General features: G+C 42.4%; 1 protein-coding gene across 1 annotated transcript; it reads left to right on the top strand.

Annotated features, from left to right (window-relative positions):
* Positions 1–36: 36 nt before the first annotated feature.
* On the top strand, positions 37–15,576 carry mms22l (MMS22-like, DNA repair protein). The gene is made up of 26 exons (XM_079561764.1): positions 37–271; positions 372–560; positions 659–784; positions 925–977; positions 1,525–1,612; positions 1,691–1,868; positions 1,992–2,085; positions 2,222–2,352; positions 2,609–2,722; positions 2,805–2,981; positions 3,047–3,109; positions 3,218–3,337; positions 3,442–3,677; positions 5,590–5,806; positions 6,101–6,390; positions 11,019–11,200; positions 11,531–11,681; positions 12,504–12,640; positions 12,727–12,869; positions 13,132–13,288; positions 13,396–13,541; positions 13,745–13,956; positions 14,049–14,215; positions 14,487–14,583; positions 14,929–15,096; positions 15,285–15,576. Exons 2-26 carry the CDS (start codon positions 388–390, stop codon positions 15,358–15,360), a joined length of 3,696 nt encoding a protein of 1,231 aa, XP_079417890.1. The 5' UTR covers positions 37–271; positions 372–387; the 3' UTR covers positions 15,361–15,576.
* The last annotated feature ends 115 nt before the right edge of the window (positions 15,577–15,691 follow it).

A 15,691-nucleotide genomic window follows, 5' to 3' on the forward strand; every position in this document is an offset into this window, starting at 1 on the left:
GCCTACTCAGAAACTTTCAGCCAATCGGCGAGCAGGAATGTGGTGCGCGCATGCGTGTTGCGAATACGCGGGAGACACGGAAACAACAACAGAGACAGCTGACTTGTTTGCAGCTTTGCTCAATTTTGTGTACTTAGAAGTACTTTACTGCAATAGATATACGATTTGAACAAAGAATAAGGTCTGTAAATGTTGTATATTGTTGATGGATTGTTGATTAATACGGTTATTTTATGCGATTTTGTCGCCGATGTGTGGACAATGCTTCAGGGTCTGTAACATTGTTTTGATGACACTTACGCTCATAAACTGTACTTGCATCGTTGCTAGCGAATCGTATTTTGTTTTATAGCTGTCTCTCGATTAAGCAGGTACTGGTAGAGCGGCATGGCAGACGACTTCAGTCAATCGCTGACCCCACCAGTGTCCCCCTTCGCAGCGGACAGCCTGTGTGGGCTCCCCCCAACACAGCCACCATGCTTTTGCTGCTCTGAAACCAAAGACGACCCTGCACGAACTCTCCACGCGGACGGATACGTTTATAGAGGTGCACTGAAAAGGTGAAAACCCACGTTGTATTTTCATGTTTAATGTTTAATTAATTACTGACAAAGTTAAACTGAAAAGCATAATTCACAATATGCTATGATGCGCTCAGGCTTTTGCTGCGACTTGATCCCGCCCCTTCAGAATATGAGACTGACACTGTTGAGATCTTTGGGTTTCCCTGGGTCACAGAGACTGCCTTAGTGGAATCAACTAAACTCCTGTTTGGCCTTTTCAGGTAAGAAAAAAAAAAGTTGAATTCAGTCAAATGGCACGATATATCCTCATTTTTACTGCTTTTCAAATATAGAGTTACATGTCTTGAATGTTATTGACAATAATATTCTTTATTTACTATAATCACATATTTTTCCTCAGACAAAGAATTTACAGATTGGAGTCTTTGGTGCAATCAAGCTCTCGTGATTTTGGTAAGTTTGTGTATTGCTAATATAACACTATCAGACATATTGAATTCACTTCTGTCAAGATATGGACACTCAGGAACATTTCGGGATGGCACACCAAAAATGGGCATTTGTTGCAAACAGGTAGCATTTTCTTTAAAGCTGCACTAGCCATAACGAGTAAAAAAAAAACTCAGCAGTGGTGAATACAGTGCATCTAGAGCATCAGAACACTTCCAATTGAACACTACTTTTGATGAAATGAGAATTTGACACCATATGATGACACGATCCTGATCTCTAGAACATTGATTGTTAAGTTGAAATTACAGTGACTCTCAGTTTATCCAAGCGCTCTTCATATGATCACTAATCCAGTGTCAGTTTATTAGTTTATTTTCAGTTTCCTAATTGTATTGTTTTCATTATGTTTTTTCTATCTTTTAAATTGTTAAGTCAATTTTGTCCGCTTCAAGAATATATTTGAACTACATTACAGTATAGATACAGGGCATGTTTTAAGTGATGTTGTTTCTGTTGTCTAATTATGAAACAAAATGATGTGTTCAAGGTCAAGCTGGAAATCTTCACTATGAGGCAGAAGACCTCAAAAAGCAATGTGTGACATTTCTTCAGTACATCAAAATATTTCTACATAGGTAAGTTATCTTCCATGACAATAATTCTACTATATTATTTAGCTTGACGGATGTTCTAATAAAAATGTTTTTGGTTAGATTTCTTGAACCCTCCAGCATTATAGAGGCAGGATCCTCGCACCCCTTTGAAGAGGTGGAGGCTCAGTTCCCTTCTGCTCTTCTCGAAGAACTGTTTGGCATTGCTCTCCTCATAGGACGCCTCAAAGACCTTTCAGCCAACATTCAGAGTGCTTTCACTATACAGAACCAAGGAAAGGTACTCGTAATTAATAGATGGCACTGACCCGTGACTGGGCATCATTAAGCAAAACAGCCGCCGGGGGATGTATATATTAACATTTTTCATCGCACTCAACGAGGTTCTGTGCTTTTTATGCAGATTTTTCCTCCCTCTTGGCATTTGTTACACCTCCACCTTGATATCCATTGGTCTATACTGGAGATACTTCATCTGCTTGGTCTAAAAATGCAAGGTTTGTTCTTTCTTTTACAGTTAAGTATCACTATATATAAAATACTAACACTTTGAGTTGTACCGTCTAACTTCGTGTTTTACTAACTGACTCATAAAGCCACACAAGTTTTTAATTTAACTGTTTTTCACTCCAGGCCAGGTGGTGTACGCCCACCAGTTTGTGAACCTGACAGGAGAAAACCTGACTGATACCAGTCTGTTTGAAGAGCACCTGTGCTCTCTGCTGTGTGACCTCACTGGTCTGGCCATGGGCAAATACAGCAAGGTAGGCGGCTGGCCGCAACTCATTATGAGTTACTGTTAGTGAGGGACGCTGTGCTGCATTTTAATGAGACTTTTTCCCTGTTAATGTTCTGAGGGACTGAAGCATTTTCTCTAACTTTCTCAAAGCACTTACAAACATAAAACTATGATCTAATTGAACCACTTATTGTCTGTTTATTTTGATATAATACCTCTTGATAGAGTCACTGGAACTACATCTCTAAAATGTATTCACAAGTATTATTTTTGACATCTAGGTGAGACCTACAGAGACTCTTAACATTCATCATTACCCATGCCCCTGTATTAAAGAGTTATGGATCCTGCTCATGCATCTGCTAGAAAACAGAAGTAAAGTTTTGCACACACAGGTAAAATGATCATCATCATGATCAACATGTTCATTTGCATAATAGCATTTTCCTAAGAAATCCACCTAATAATTCTCTGTAGTCTTTCTGGAACTATATGAACTCATTATTGAGACCTCTTGTCACGGGAAAACCAACCCCAGATCAGTTCGACGGACTCCCCACGCACTGCAAAGACCCTCTGGGATTCACATGGTGGCTGATTACACACTCTGCACTTTTAGGACAATACAGTCGTAGTGGAGCAATCCACATTGAGGTGAGACAAAAGGTTATTATTTGACTGTTGTACAATTATGACTATTTTTTTTCTTTTTGTTCTAGAAACACATGGGAGACAACTGGACTTTCATTGAGGAATTATTGAAAATCACTTGTAATCCAAAGGTTAACAATAATTACAAAATATTTTGTGTTGAATCAAAAAAAATACATTTTCATGTGTTTCATGTCTTTTATTGACAAAGAAGGGTGTCTCTGTTTTTAAATAATTAGGGGAATGTTGCAGAGGACCAGATCCGAATGCACGTCCATTGCTGTCTCACTGTTTCTATGTTGTGGGATCCCAGCACAATAGCAGTTTCTACTCTGTGGGACTACTACAGCAAAAAACTGGTCAGTCATAAACCATTCAATTATGTTTGTAAGGTAGTAAACAATTACTTAAATATGGATATATTTTTTTTTAACTTTGTGCACTTTCTGATATATTTTTTCAGAACAGCTCATTCACTGTGCCATGGCTTGGTGTGTCCGGTCTGGGCGCTCTGTGTAAGTCGCCCCTGGCTCTGCTGGAACAAGCCCGGAGCTGCTGTAGTCCCTCTCCTCTTCACTCTCCAGGACACACCCAGCTTTACCACTCAGCCAACTCCTTCCACATCTTCCTCCGAATCCTGGCGCTGTGCCTGTCCCAGGACCGAGCAGGTGGAGCCCCTCAGAGGCAGATCAAAGGAAGGTAAAGATTGGAATGAGTCTTGAAGGCTTTGTAGTTTACTAGTTATGACTTCCACATTAAAGTTCACTTCATCACACTCTATAACTAAAATGCAGTGTACATTGTGGAGTGAGTCCTCTGAGAATCCATTGGTAATCAGGCCTGGGCTTTCCTCTCAATCTGCAGGTGGTGTGTCTAATGTACTGTTTGTGTGTACCTGGATACACACAGCATGTGTTTGCACACAGTCATGAATTTCAGCCTTGTTTATGTGTGTGCCAGGTGCACTATAGCCTCCCAGTGTGTCTTTGATATTTACTCATGCCCCCTAGTGAAGCAGGTGTCTCAGGAGTCAACCACCTGCTCTTCAGCACAGACCAGAGCCAAGGAGCATGCTACTGATATGCACATAGATTTATTCACACTGTGCAGCTGCTTCCACCGAGGTGCTGGGCTGCTGGCTGTTGGGACATGGAAGATTGTGTCTTTGTGAAGAGAAAGAGAGAAGATGGACGCACTATGGGCTGCGCTGGACCATCCCACATCCCAGGCCGGCTGGGTGCCAGAGAGAGGCAGTCATAGATAAATCCGCCTAATGACTTCCCTCTGTCTGGAATGTGCTCAGTAGCTCTGCAGACATGGGGGCTAATTAGCAAATGAGCGTGGCGGTTAATTCGCCTTAACGAAGCTGTGTTGGTTTCCAACATGGATAGAGAGGGGAGCTTAGGTGGTGGGAAGACGAGGGATGGTGGGCAATCTGGCACAACTGAGACCGGGCTGGGTTCAGTCCAGATTTCCCCCCCTGTACTCCCTCACCACAACCATCACCACTACCCCCTCCCTCTATGAGGTGCGAGGCGTGCTGTCTGTATTGCTTCAACATTTCGGCAGTGTTCCCACTCCTGGCCAGGCTCGATGGGACACCCGCATTGGTCGCTTTAATGGGATCGACTGCAAGCATGTTGATCTCCAACACCGGAAGTTAGAAGCATCTGCTCGCCTGCTGAAAAAAATCTGTCCAGAATAAACAGACAGGCAGGTTGTGAGAATACAAAAATCCCCAGTGCTCGCTCAGTGTGCTGCTTATATCCATGTTACATATTGACTCATCTATTTCAATCTTGCTCTACGCTCACTCTGACTGCATGCTTGGCCGCCCTCGTTTTTCTGGTCCTTTGTGGGTGTAACTAAGCTGATTTTAGAGTTAACCTGGTCTTTTGCAGTTCCTTCCTCAGTTTCCCACTCCTTTACATCAGTCATACTTCTTACGCAGAGTTTGTCTCGGGATGCTTGCCGCTTGTGTTTTGACCTGAACAGCAGCTTCACTCACCTGTGTGGGCTGCATCTGTGTTTGGGGCTGGGGCGGAGGGGTGGGGTGCTTTAGTGGTCTGTGTTTTCCTGCCAGGCGAGCAAACAGCAAGCTGGTTGTGTGGCCAACCATGTGTGTATGTGGGTTTTATTGATCTCTCTCTGGTGTTGCAGTAAATTGGTTTGGCTGAAGAGAGAGGGACCAAGCGCCTACTGCTGTGTGTCTGAGTGTCTCTGACATTTAACATGATCTTTAAAGGCATTTCTCCACAGTGCCCGCAGGATCTAACAGCGTGCTGGGTGTTTGTCTATTCTTACTCCCTTTCCCACTTTTTCTTTCTGTCTAACCCACACACGCATACACACGTGGTGCCAGGGTGGTCCAGCCATGCGCCTAGAGCTGAGAGACCCATGATGAGAGGTGTAGTGGATTTGGAAAGTTAAATTAGTCACCACTCGAAATTGACATTCAGATATTTGTTTTGTTCATTCCTATTTCTTGGTAATTCAACAAATATGAGCGCAAATTTTCCAAAAATGCATTATTTAAAGAAAAATGTATCTTCAGCATATAAAATGTCATGTCTGTGCTTCATCATTCATTTTCTTTCCCTGTGTTTTGTAGAATTTATTCCAAGTTCTCATCAAAGAAGATGCAAGAGCTAGCGGAGGCGGGCCTCATGAACTTCCTGCTGCTGTTCATTGTGGTGGCTAAGCAGGGAGAGCTGGAGGATGTAGCCGGCAGAGCGTGTGTGCTGCTTGACTTCCTTCCATCCAATTGCCCCACTGGACATCGTACTCTGGTCTGGAGGGGTCAGCTGACCTTACTGCTTTTGTTTCAGGTGTGTAAGTTTGCAGTAAACATGGATGTCTTTATTGATCATTAGATTTCAAACGAACTATGACCACAACTACAATTCTGGATTCAGACGAATTAACCGTGTCTCATCAAACATAAATGTGGACGAATATGGATATGAGTAATGTCAGTGGGTAACACCACTAGTACAATCTAGTACAATCCTTCATACTTCTATTTGTATCTGAACTGCAGTTTATGAACAACTGGTCTTGATTTATGGTGTTCTCTCTGAAATTGCTTGTACTCTGCTTTGCTTACATTATTTGTTTTTTAGGAGCGAGGGCTTGATGTTGGGGCCCAGGCCAATTGGCTGGCCTCGTCTTTTAATGAGACTGCCAAAGAGTTCTACAATAAAACCACAGAGGTGTCCCGTAAGCTGGCCCTGTGGGGTCCTCTGGGCTCTTACCTTGAGGGTGTGGCGGAGGTGTTTGAGACCAGCACCAGTCTGAGCCTCTCGGAAGATAAACTACTAAATGAAGGTTTCGACTGGTTACTGCCAGCCTGCCGCCAATCAGACCTAAACTCTGCCCTTGGCTTCCTGCAGACAGTCCTCGCCCAGCTCAGGTAGGAAACTCAATTTTCCCTGTTTCCAACACTTATCTTCTTGAATATGTGTATCAGCCATACAAAGCTTTATTATTACTATCATATCATATGCACATACTCAAATTGGGTTTTTTATTTGCCATGTATCAATTAAGTGCAAGTGAACGCAACACTGCATCAACAGGGGGTCAACATGTCTCACATTAAGTGAAGATTAAACAATGAGAAGCTGTGCGTTATGTTTTTCCCGCACGCCATGAGGTTTTCAAACAGCACTGTGCTTCGGGGAGTGCACAGAAATGATTAGAGAAAAGTTATTTGCCTGTTGCCACACTAGTGCAGTTAAACGAACCAGCATATTAGCATTAGATTGCTCCCTATTTTCACTCCATTTTACTACACACCGTATTGTAATTTATTTAGAGACACTTGAATGCAATCCGCACGGGAATCATAGATGGTGCAACTTTCAGCTCTTGGTCAACAAGGCGAGAGTTGTTCCTCCCCCTTGTGTGGTGTTGAAGATCTGAGGAGGACTGTTTGCCCCGTTGCGGCCCTGAGTTGGGTTTCTGGTTTACGGAGTCCTGCATGGAGCCCCCGGTTGTCAAGGAGACAGAAGGTGCGTTGAGAGACGGTTGTCGGTGTGGCGTCAGGACGGGTTCAGTCTTGGGACACAGGTGTGGGTTACAGTTACATCAAGTTCATGGGGCCTCCGTGCAAAGAGATAGATGCCATTTGAAACTTTGGGAACGCAACCTTTTGCATGATATGAACAAAACAAAAAAGTAACCTTTGCAAAACAGTTAAAGCACATCCAAATCATATCTCCAGTCCAGACGAGATCGAGTACCTTTATCATACAATTGTTATTATTTGGAGGGTATGGATAAATACGTAATAATAATAACAGTAAACTAGAGAAGTGCTCACTTTGTTTAAAATCTGCTGTATTGAGACTACTGAAAAAAAAAGAAAAAAAAAAGACAGATAATAACATAGTAACAATTTTGGATAAGTATCTCATAAGAAAAAGGTGATTAGTTTCCAGCAGCTATTATTTTTCAAAAAAGTTGGTTTGTTGAATGAAAAAAGTTGTAATATGAAAATATGTTGAACAATTATGCCTTACTGTTGTTTGTAATGGTTCTCGTTCTGTACTCTGTTGTCGTGTAATAATTGCTCAGCATTAAACTGATTGCAGCCGGTATGCTTACAGCTTACAAAGGCTAATAAATGAGCTGATATGCTAAGATGAGGACATTATAGAGCCAAGTGGGCTGATTTATGTAGGTGTGCGATTGCTTTAATTCTCTGTGTATGCATTCATCCTCTCCAGCCTGCTCTCAGACTGACCTCCCCACCTTCCCACACACCAAAAGTGAAACCTCAGTCTACTCTTATTTCTCTGTGCGGGTCCCTTAACATGCTACCTCGTTAGCTTTGCCTAATTCCCAAACTTCCCATCCCGGATCTCGGGGTTGGAGGGCACACATTTGCACATTAATGGCCGAGGAGCAGGAGAGGAAACGTCCCAGGGTCCCCTGTGCGTAATGGCCCGGACCACACTGACCCATTTAGCCAAATAAAAAAATATCACGCTCACTCTGTCCAATCCGTCCCACCAAATTAAACATAATTCCTCACTTTGGCGATTCTCAGTATCTCTTTGTGATTAAGCTTTTTCAGCGACACAATTAATCTGTAATTACGTGGCCTGTGAATTTTGCCTCTTCATCATTATGTCTATTAAGAGTCACGTCGAATCCGCATTACATTATAACATTAGGGAAATGATTGCAGGATAGGGAGAGGCAGAGAGGCACCTTACACTACCCTGCTCTGTTGGCCCTCACATGGTGCTAGTCCTGGAGCCAGTCCTGGAGTCTAATTCCTCCGTCTTATTCCTTCCCATGATCCTTTGGTGTGGGTGGTTTTGGGTGCCGTAGGTTGATGAGGTGAGCTGGCACTGGCACGGCCTGGTGGATCTGTTTTCAACACAATCAATTAATCCCAATCTTTTTCGTTTGGCAAAATACAAAGCCTTGCTGTGAACTATTTACGCTGTGTTTTTGAAGACATTGAGCATTTGTAACTTGACTCACGTTCCCAAATGGCCCGCACTGAATAGTAAAACAGCAGACAGGGAGAGTAAAACATTGACTTTATAGGACGGCTAAACTACAGATTTGGGGGAAAATATGATTAGAATTTCATGAGCGCAAAATGAACAATGTTAATTTAGGGTCATGTCAAATCAGGAGTAACTTCTGAGAGAAGCTTGTTTTCAGGGTGTACAGTACAGTAGTGTTGCCACAACACTCACATTTCAAAAATGGTTTAGATACTCCGGAAAAAAGCATAATTCTTGATTAGAGGTCGATATGTCGGCCGGCTGATACATGTTTCTTTACATGGAAAGACCTCCTAGGCTTCAGGGGAGCTGAGAAAAGTTTGTAGACATCTGAGGCTCAGATTGTATTTTAAATTTTATATTATTTTATGTTGCAGACTTTTCCTTATAACTTTTAGCTCCCTCTGAAGTACCTTTTAAACATGAATGTCCTGAATAAATCGGCCCTACGCCCCTAATAAAGAGGCCCCTGCTGTCACTGTTCAACACTGATGCTTCTACAGTTTAGAAGCGTCATACACAGGATTACAGACAACACATTTGATTTTTTTTAAATCTGCCAAAAATATTGCCCCAAAATATCGGCGGTGCCTATCGGCATCGGCCAATCAAAATCCCCAAAAATCGGCATCGGCCGTAGAAAAGCCCATCTCGGTCGACCTCTATCTGATTTTGATTCGAACAATCCACTGTTTAATTAACCTTTGTTCCATTTATGTAGTTGTCCAATGCAGTCAACTCCTTTCATATTGCTATCTGTCCTATCCTCATAGTAGAGTGTATAATGCAGTTATTAACATAGAATAATTCAAGTATTGTGCTGTCTATGCTCTGCCTGTTCCAAGTCTCCTGTGCTGCAAAGGGATAGAATTGCTCTGTGTAAGTCAGAGACAGAGAAGCTGACACCTGCTTAAATGAGTATATCGTTTTTGAAAACTGCTCCATTGGTAGAATATGGCCTTCTCATTCTCTGCAAGTATCTGGGTGTGGGACAGACAGATATATCGACAGATATACTGGCTCATTCACAGCAGCTCAGAACCCTCGATCTTTACTTTGCAACTTGGTTTCTCATCTTGTATCAAGGACAATAATGCTTGCCTTAACCACATTCAGTAAAAGCTGCTCTGTCAATTTATTATTTAATAATAATAATAATAAATTGACAGGACTAGCGAGTTATTGCACTGAAGTGTTTGATGTAAAATATTAAGATCTTTTGTCATGAGGCAGTGGCATTGACTGCATATCTGCACAGCGCCACCTACTGTTCGGGTCTAACCGTCCATCTCATCTACGTTGTTTAAAACATTTTACCTTTATCTAAACGTTACTGAATACGTAGTAAACTCTCTACTTTTGAGCTTTTGAGCTTATTTATAGAAACTAATTGAAGTAGAATTATTTATCTTTTAGGTGTAGTGGAGTAAAAGTTGGTTCACAACAAAAATCCTATTAGAGTAAATCCTAAAAGTACAGATCCTCAAAAACTCTTGTGCAGTACATCAGTAAATTGACTTGATTTCTAACCAGCTCTGTGTATATATTACTGTATTTTATCTCATCAAGCTAGTGTTTCTTCTTAACAAGTATTAATAAAAAAATGACTTTTTTTTTTTTTTTAATCAAAGTAACACAGTAGAATCCTGTTGGCCCGGCTTTACCTTGCCTTTGAAGTGTCTCAGTCTGTGTTTTCTCCTGCATGGGGCTAAAGTGTTTCTAATGGTGTTTTGGCATCTTCTGCTCGTGTTGTGTGTACACATTTTACGACGCCGCTGCAGTGGAGGATTAAGTGGGGTCTCTGACGATGCCTTGTACAATGAGGGTTGATGGGTGTGAAAGGCCCATCCCGCAGCAGTAACAAGGCTAATGAATTCAGACTCTAATCGATTGTCTCAGCTCTCTCTGGATTAGATGCAACCTTGCTGGAAGGGAAGGCACCGCTGCCGGAGAAGTGTGTGTGCGTGAATGTGTGTAGAGACCATGGTGTAACATGGATTGGATTGAAAGGGGGTTTGCTACTCGCTGTATCTTTTCCTCCTCTTTCTCCCCAGCACACCTCAGCGCTGTGCACCCCCATCTGGGCCAAACGGGGGGACAGGAGGATCATCTCCAGTCTAAATGAGATTACAGCTCCTTCAGCTGCTTATCTGGGCTAATGCCAACCACTGTGGGGCTGCTGTGGCGGCTGGGGCCCGAGCCAGGGATGAGCCAGAAAAAGCCAAAGTATAGTCTGTGTACAAGGGATCAGCATTACTCCCCAGTCTTTGCCTATAATATCCTGCTCTCTCTTTCCCACCTCCACACTACCGCGCACCGCCGCACCCAGTAATCCCCCAGGAGAGCAGACAGGGAAAACACATGGAGAAGAGCGAGAGGACCAGGGGAGCTAAAGGATTTGAGAAAGTCGAGGGAGGAGTGTTGTACACCAGAGACAGGGCAGTGTTTGGGTTTAGCATTGGCCAGATTTGTTTATCTGTTTCTCTTTGTGTTTTGTGTCTCTGTGTCCATCCAGGCGGGTCCATCATCGCAGTGTCCATTTAGCATCTAACCTGACCTGGGCTCCTGCTCACACCAGTATGGGGAAAGAGCGCCACCTAGCGGTCGCTTCTGCTCTGTGGACCCACTTCTTCCCCTTTCTCCGCGGGCTGCGCCTCTCTCAGACCCCTCCAGCTCAGCTTGCAGATGCAGCTGCAGGTCGGTTTTAACAGTGCAATAGAAATGCACATTAGAATGTCAGCAGCATGATGCAACGGTGCTAACTTAAAGACTGCAAGTAATAGAAATGAATGTGATTTTCAAATAAACTTTATCCAACCATGCTATGACAAACCTAAGTAAATAAAATCAATAAAGTTGTAGCGCAATGCAACAAAATAATATGCTGATAATAATGTGTTTTTTACATGTTGAAAAGTGAAATAAAGGAGCTGTTTGAGTTGAGTTTATGAACTGAAAGTTAGTGCAGTACATTTCATTAATTTATTTATTTTAATTCAGGCCAATAAAATACTGTTTCCTCTGCAGGTTTTACGTTAATGGCGTTTGACCTTCCTAGTACTGCTCCCCAGGACCTTCAGCCCAGCCCAGTCCAGTCCATCATGCAGTGCTTCGGCTGGGACGACATGGTTCACCCGCTTTTAGTGACCCGCTACCTTCCCCATGTTCTCCAAATCAGGTATCTTTCTTTTTTTATTTCTTTATAAGCTTTTTTTTCCCCCACTGCACTCGAGGGGAAACATCAGGCCAGGCAGATGGGGATGATGTACACCTTTTTACCTGTCAGCTGTCAAGCTCCAGCGCGTTGCTTTACACCTCTTGACAAAATACTTCCACGCCAGTCCAAACGGTATAGTGAAAGCATCTAATTATTTATTTAGATCGTGAGCCTCCTTCATGTGTGGGGCGTGATACTTAAGCTGAATATGAAACTAGTGCATCCTTAAAAACACACTCAAGGGTACTGGAAGTGAGAGTGCTGAAAGCTCAAAGGACGCTGCCTGCGCTGCCGAGTGATATGAAGAGGCTGTACCTGAATTTAAAGGCACAACAAGGACACTCAGCCCATTTAAGTTCTGAAACATGTCAGTACTACATTCATTCTACTTAAACTGTTGCTAATATCTAATTTATAAGGTGAGCTTCCGGCCGTGACATAAATCAACATCAAACAATACATTTATATGAAATCGTAGAGTGCTTGGAATGATTATTTCACCTCTGAATAGTGTAAACTACATTCTTGCCTTGGGCCTTTTCTCGTAATATCTACTATCAAGGGCAAGTTCATTTATTAGTATGTTGTTGTCATTATGTTTGCTGTAAAATCAAAGTCGGCGGTCACAAGCCAGGAACGGCTTTTGGAGTAAAAATGTTACCTTGCAAATCCTTGCACACTTGGATGCAGATGATTCCTTGTGGCAACCTTGAGAAAGACAAATAGAAAGTTGGTCTGTGAAAGGTGATCTGTGTTCTAACTAGTGATTTCTGTCCCATACAGTGAGGTAGTGGCAGTTCTTAGCAGAGAGTCGAGCTCTGGATCTGGTTCTGGACAAAGTCTGTCTGTGAGGGCCTGGTTTCGTTGTGTGCTCCAACAACATCTTCACAAGAACCAAGATGGGACTGACAGCAGGACAGGTGAACTTTGCATTCTTAAGTTCCTAAGTTTGTTGTTCGCATTTAGTTGTATAACTCTTAATTGCGTCTTATCTGTATTGTTTCAGCCAGAGCAGTGGACGAGCAGTTGTGTGAGCTGACCCGGCTTGTACTGAGGCTCCCTGAAGTGGATTGTCTACTGCAGAAGTCCGGAATGCAGCCCACAGCCAACAAGACCGAGCCCAGTGCAGCTTTGGAGCTATTTGTAAAGGTATTACACAAAATCTGATCAGAATTACAAGCTGTGCTGTGTGAAATGTAAATCACAAACAATTAGAATTACATGGCAAGCATAAACTGCATTTTTGTTGCAGCCTTAACTAATAAACACTATGTGGGTTTGGCGTTTGATTAGATATAATTGATTTTAAAAAGTTAGAATTAAAAAAAAAAGTGTTTCAAAATCTTGATTAATATGTCATATTTGATGTATATTATTTATGTGTTTTTTTTTTTTTTTTACTGTTTTCCAGTCTGTAGGTATTGCATACAGCAGGATACAAGTCCTCTCTGAACGTTCAGTCATGATCACCCGAGCTCTGGACTACATAGGAGACATATTCAAACACATTAAACCATCTTTAGTCAGCAAAAACCCGGAAGCCTTGCAACTCACCTACTGGGCCGTTGGTATGTTGACCATGTTTCACTTTATAGACACAGATCTTTTTTCTTTTTAAATTTTGGCCATATAATACAGCTCCTTTTAAGCATTATGGCTTCTCTCTGTGATCCAGGCTGTATTGTGAAGCACTGGAGCCCCCTATTGGCCACATCAAAAGCCCAGCAGCTGTTGTTTCGAATCGTTGATGGACTGCTCCTTCCACACAATGTCATGCAGCAAGACCGGGCACTAAGGGACAGCCTGCCACTGTACCTACAGGTTAGTGAATCAAAAATGTTTACAACACCCAGCATAGACATAATTTAGTCCACTTTATAACTTTTTTTAAAATCTGTTTTGTCCTAATTTGAGCAAACTCGTGCTCAATATCTCATCTAATTAGGACCAAGACAAAAATATGTTCAGTGTGTACACTATAAATCACAAACAATGACCTTAAAACCAGGTGCTTCTTCTCATAGGGTTTGTCGGTGGCGTCTAGTGTGTCCCAGTCACAGGGTGCCTACCTCAAGCAGCAGCTGCGGTCTGTTACACGCAGGTATCTCAACCATTTCCTTCCAGCATCTCCTTCTATCGGAGCCATTGCCAATCACCCAGTGCTCCTGGGTGCATGTGAGGCCAGCCCGACCCCACGGGGTGCGGCGCTGCGGAGAACTATTTTGGATGTTCTATGGTAAGTTCGACACTGCTGCTGTTACTGGTACAGAAGTTGTGACCTAATCTTGCTTCTGTGATTTTACTTTGCTTCGCTTTTTTCCCCCTCAGTGACAATTTCCTCCAGTTCAAAGGTTACGCACCACCTCCACGTTTGGCGTCAGTTTTGATGTTTCTTTTGGAGCTTTTGAGGCGTAATCGAGACACAGACCCAGCCCTTCTAACTCTTCCTTTGCCCGCTATACTCCGCAGTTTGATGCTCGTCAATGAAGTCCAAGGTAATGTTGCACTGCATCTAGAGTGGCTGCACGATAACAACATGACTAGAAAGAATAATACATACATTTTAAATCATTTTACACATTGCTGAATTTACAAAACTTGGTCATAACAATATTGCTTCTACTGGCATTAATGGCAAATTACACATCTCTGAAATTGTGCCGCCCTAATCACTTCATTAGTAACTTTTGTCCATTGTTCCACTATCATTGTGAGCCTGACTAATTGCATATCTCAGTTTTGTTGGTGTTTTTGGTGTGTTCTCAGTGCGAACGACGAGCACAGATGCCTTACAGCTTGTAGTGGAGCGCTGTGCTGCTGCATCTGCAGAGGGACCGTGTGAGCAGATGATCACTGTCTTGCGGTAATTGACAATAATGTCTAGCAATAAATGCCTACACCTGTAAGAGATTTGCATAGCTCTTTATTGCCTGAAGCAGTTTAATATATAAAGTAAGAAGGGCTGTGCACTGAATATATTTGGAGTCAATATTCTCAGATGGGTTCAAGTTCATATGTTTTATAGTTTATCTCATTTGTCTGGTCCTGGGTTCTACAACCTTTAACCTGTGAGCTACTTATGCTTCGATAACACTTAATTGAATGGAGTTGACCCTGTAGAGTTAAAGAAAATGATTAGATTTTCCTTTTTATACTTAACTATGAACAAAGTATATACTGCATTAATTCTCTGTCTCTCCTCTCCCAGGTCATTTGTGGAGGAGAACGAGGGGGTCTATGACAGGCAGATCTACAGCGTCCTGGAAACTGTGGCTGTCTTGGATCCCGCTGTGGTTCAAGCTCTCATCCCCAACCTGTCTCTGAGTCTGAGAAACACGGAGCACAAGCGAGGGCTGGGCAAGAACACAACACTGAGGTGAGCAAGACGCACATGAATCATATCTTGAAAGCCATGCAGACAGTATTCACGGCTATAAACTATTTTTAAATTGTCTAGACATCTTGGAGAGTGTCACGAGCCGAACTAGAAAATTGCAATGGCTCCGTGCGTTTTCTTTCTTTTTCTTCTTTAGAAAATGACGCGTATTTGTGTGTTTGTAACAGGAGCGCCTATAAGAAACTGCTGTGTCTTCTTGGAGAAAGTGGGCAAGCGGAAATAACAAGTCTGGAAGAGGACTGAAAAGTATGAGCTTCAGCAAGGACTCTGCGCCAGCCCTGAAATCCCTTGTTAGTCATACTGGGGTTTTCGGATTTGGTCATTTTCTCAAGGCTGCTTCCAAACATGTGCTTTGGATTTCTGTGGCTCATGGGATAGAATCACAAAACTGGTGTTGAATCTTAAATATGTGAAAAAATGACAGACTATAAGTGAAACTTTGTATGTATAGCATTTATTGAGAAGACACATTCTGTTAACTAAATAAAAAGTATGTGTGTAGTGTGCGTTCTTTTTAAGTGCAGACGTCTTTGATTTACTGTAGACCAATGAGTAAGGCTTCATGACGATCGTT

Source organism: Gobius niger (assembly GCF_951799975.1).
Source record: "Gobius niger genome assembly, chromosome: 8".
Lineage (NCBI taxonomy): Eukaryota > Metazoa > Chordata > Actinopteri > Gobiiformes > Gobiidae > Gobius > Gobius niger.

What these genes read in the sequence shown, in the direction of transcription:
- mms22l (XM_079561764.1), top strand. Translation starts at nt 388, where the DNA reads ATGGCAGACGACTTCAGTCAATCGCTGACCCCACCAGTGTCCCCCTTC. An exon ending in ACTACTACAGCAAAAAACTG is followed by an intron (nt 3,338 to 3,441) that starts GTCAGTCATAAA and finishes ATATTTTTTCAG; the next exon opens with AACAGCTCATTCACTGTGCC. An exon ending in GCCTGCCACTGTACCTACAG is followed by an intron (nt 13,542 to 13,744) that starts GTTAGTGAATCA and finishes TTCTTCTCATAG; the next exon opens with GGTTTGTCGGTGGCGTCTAG.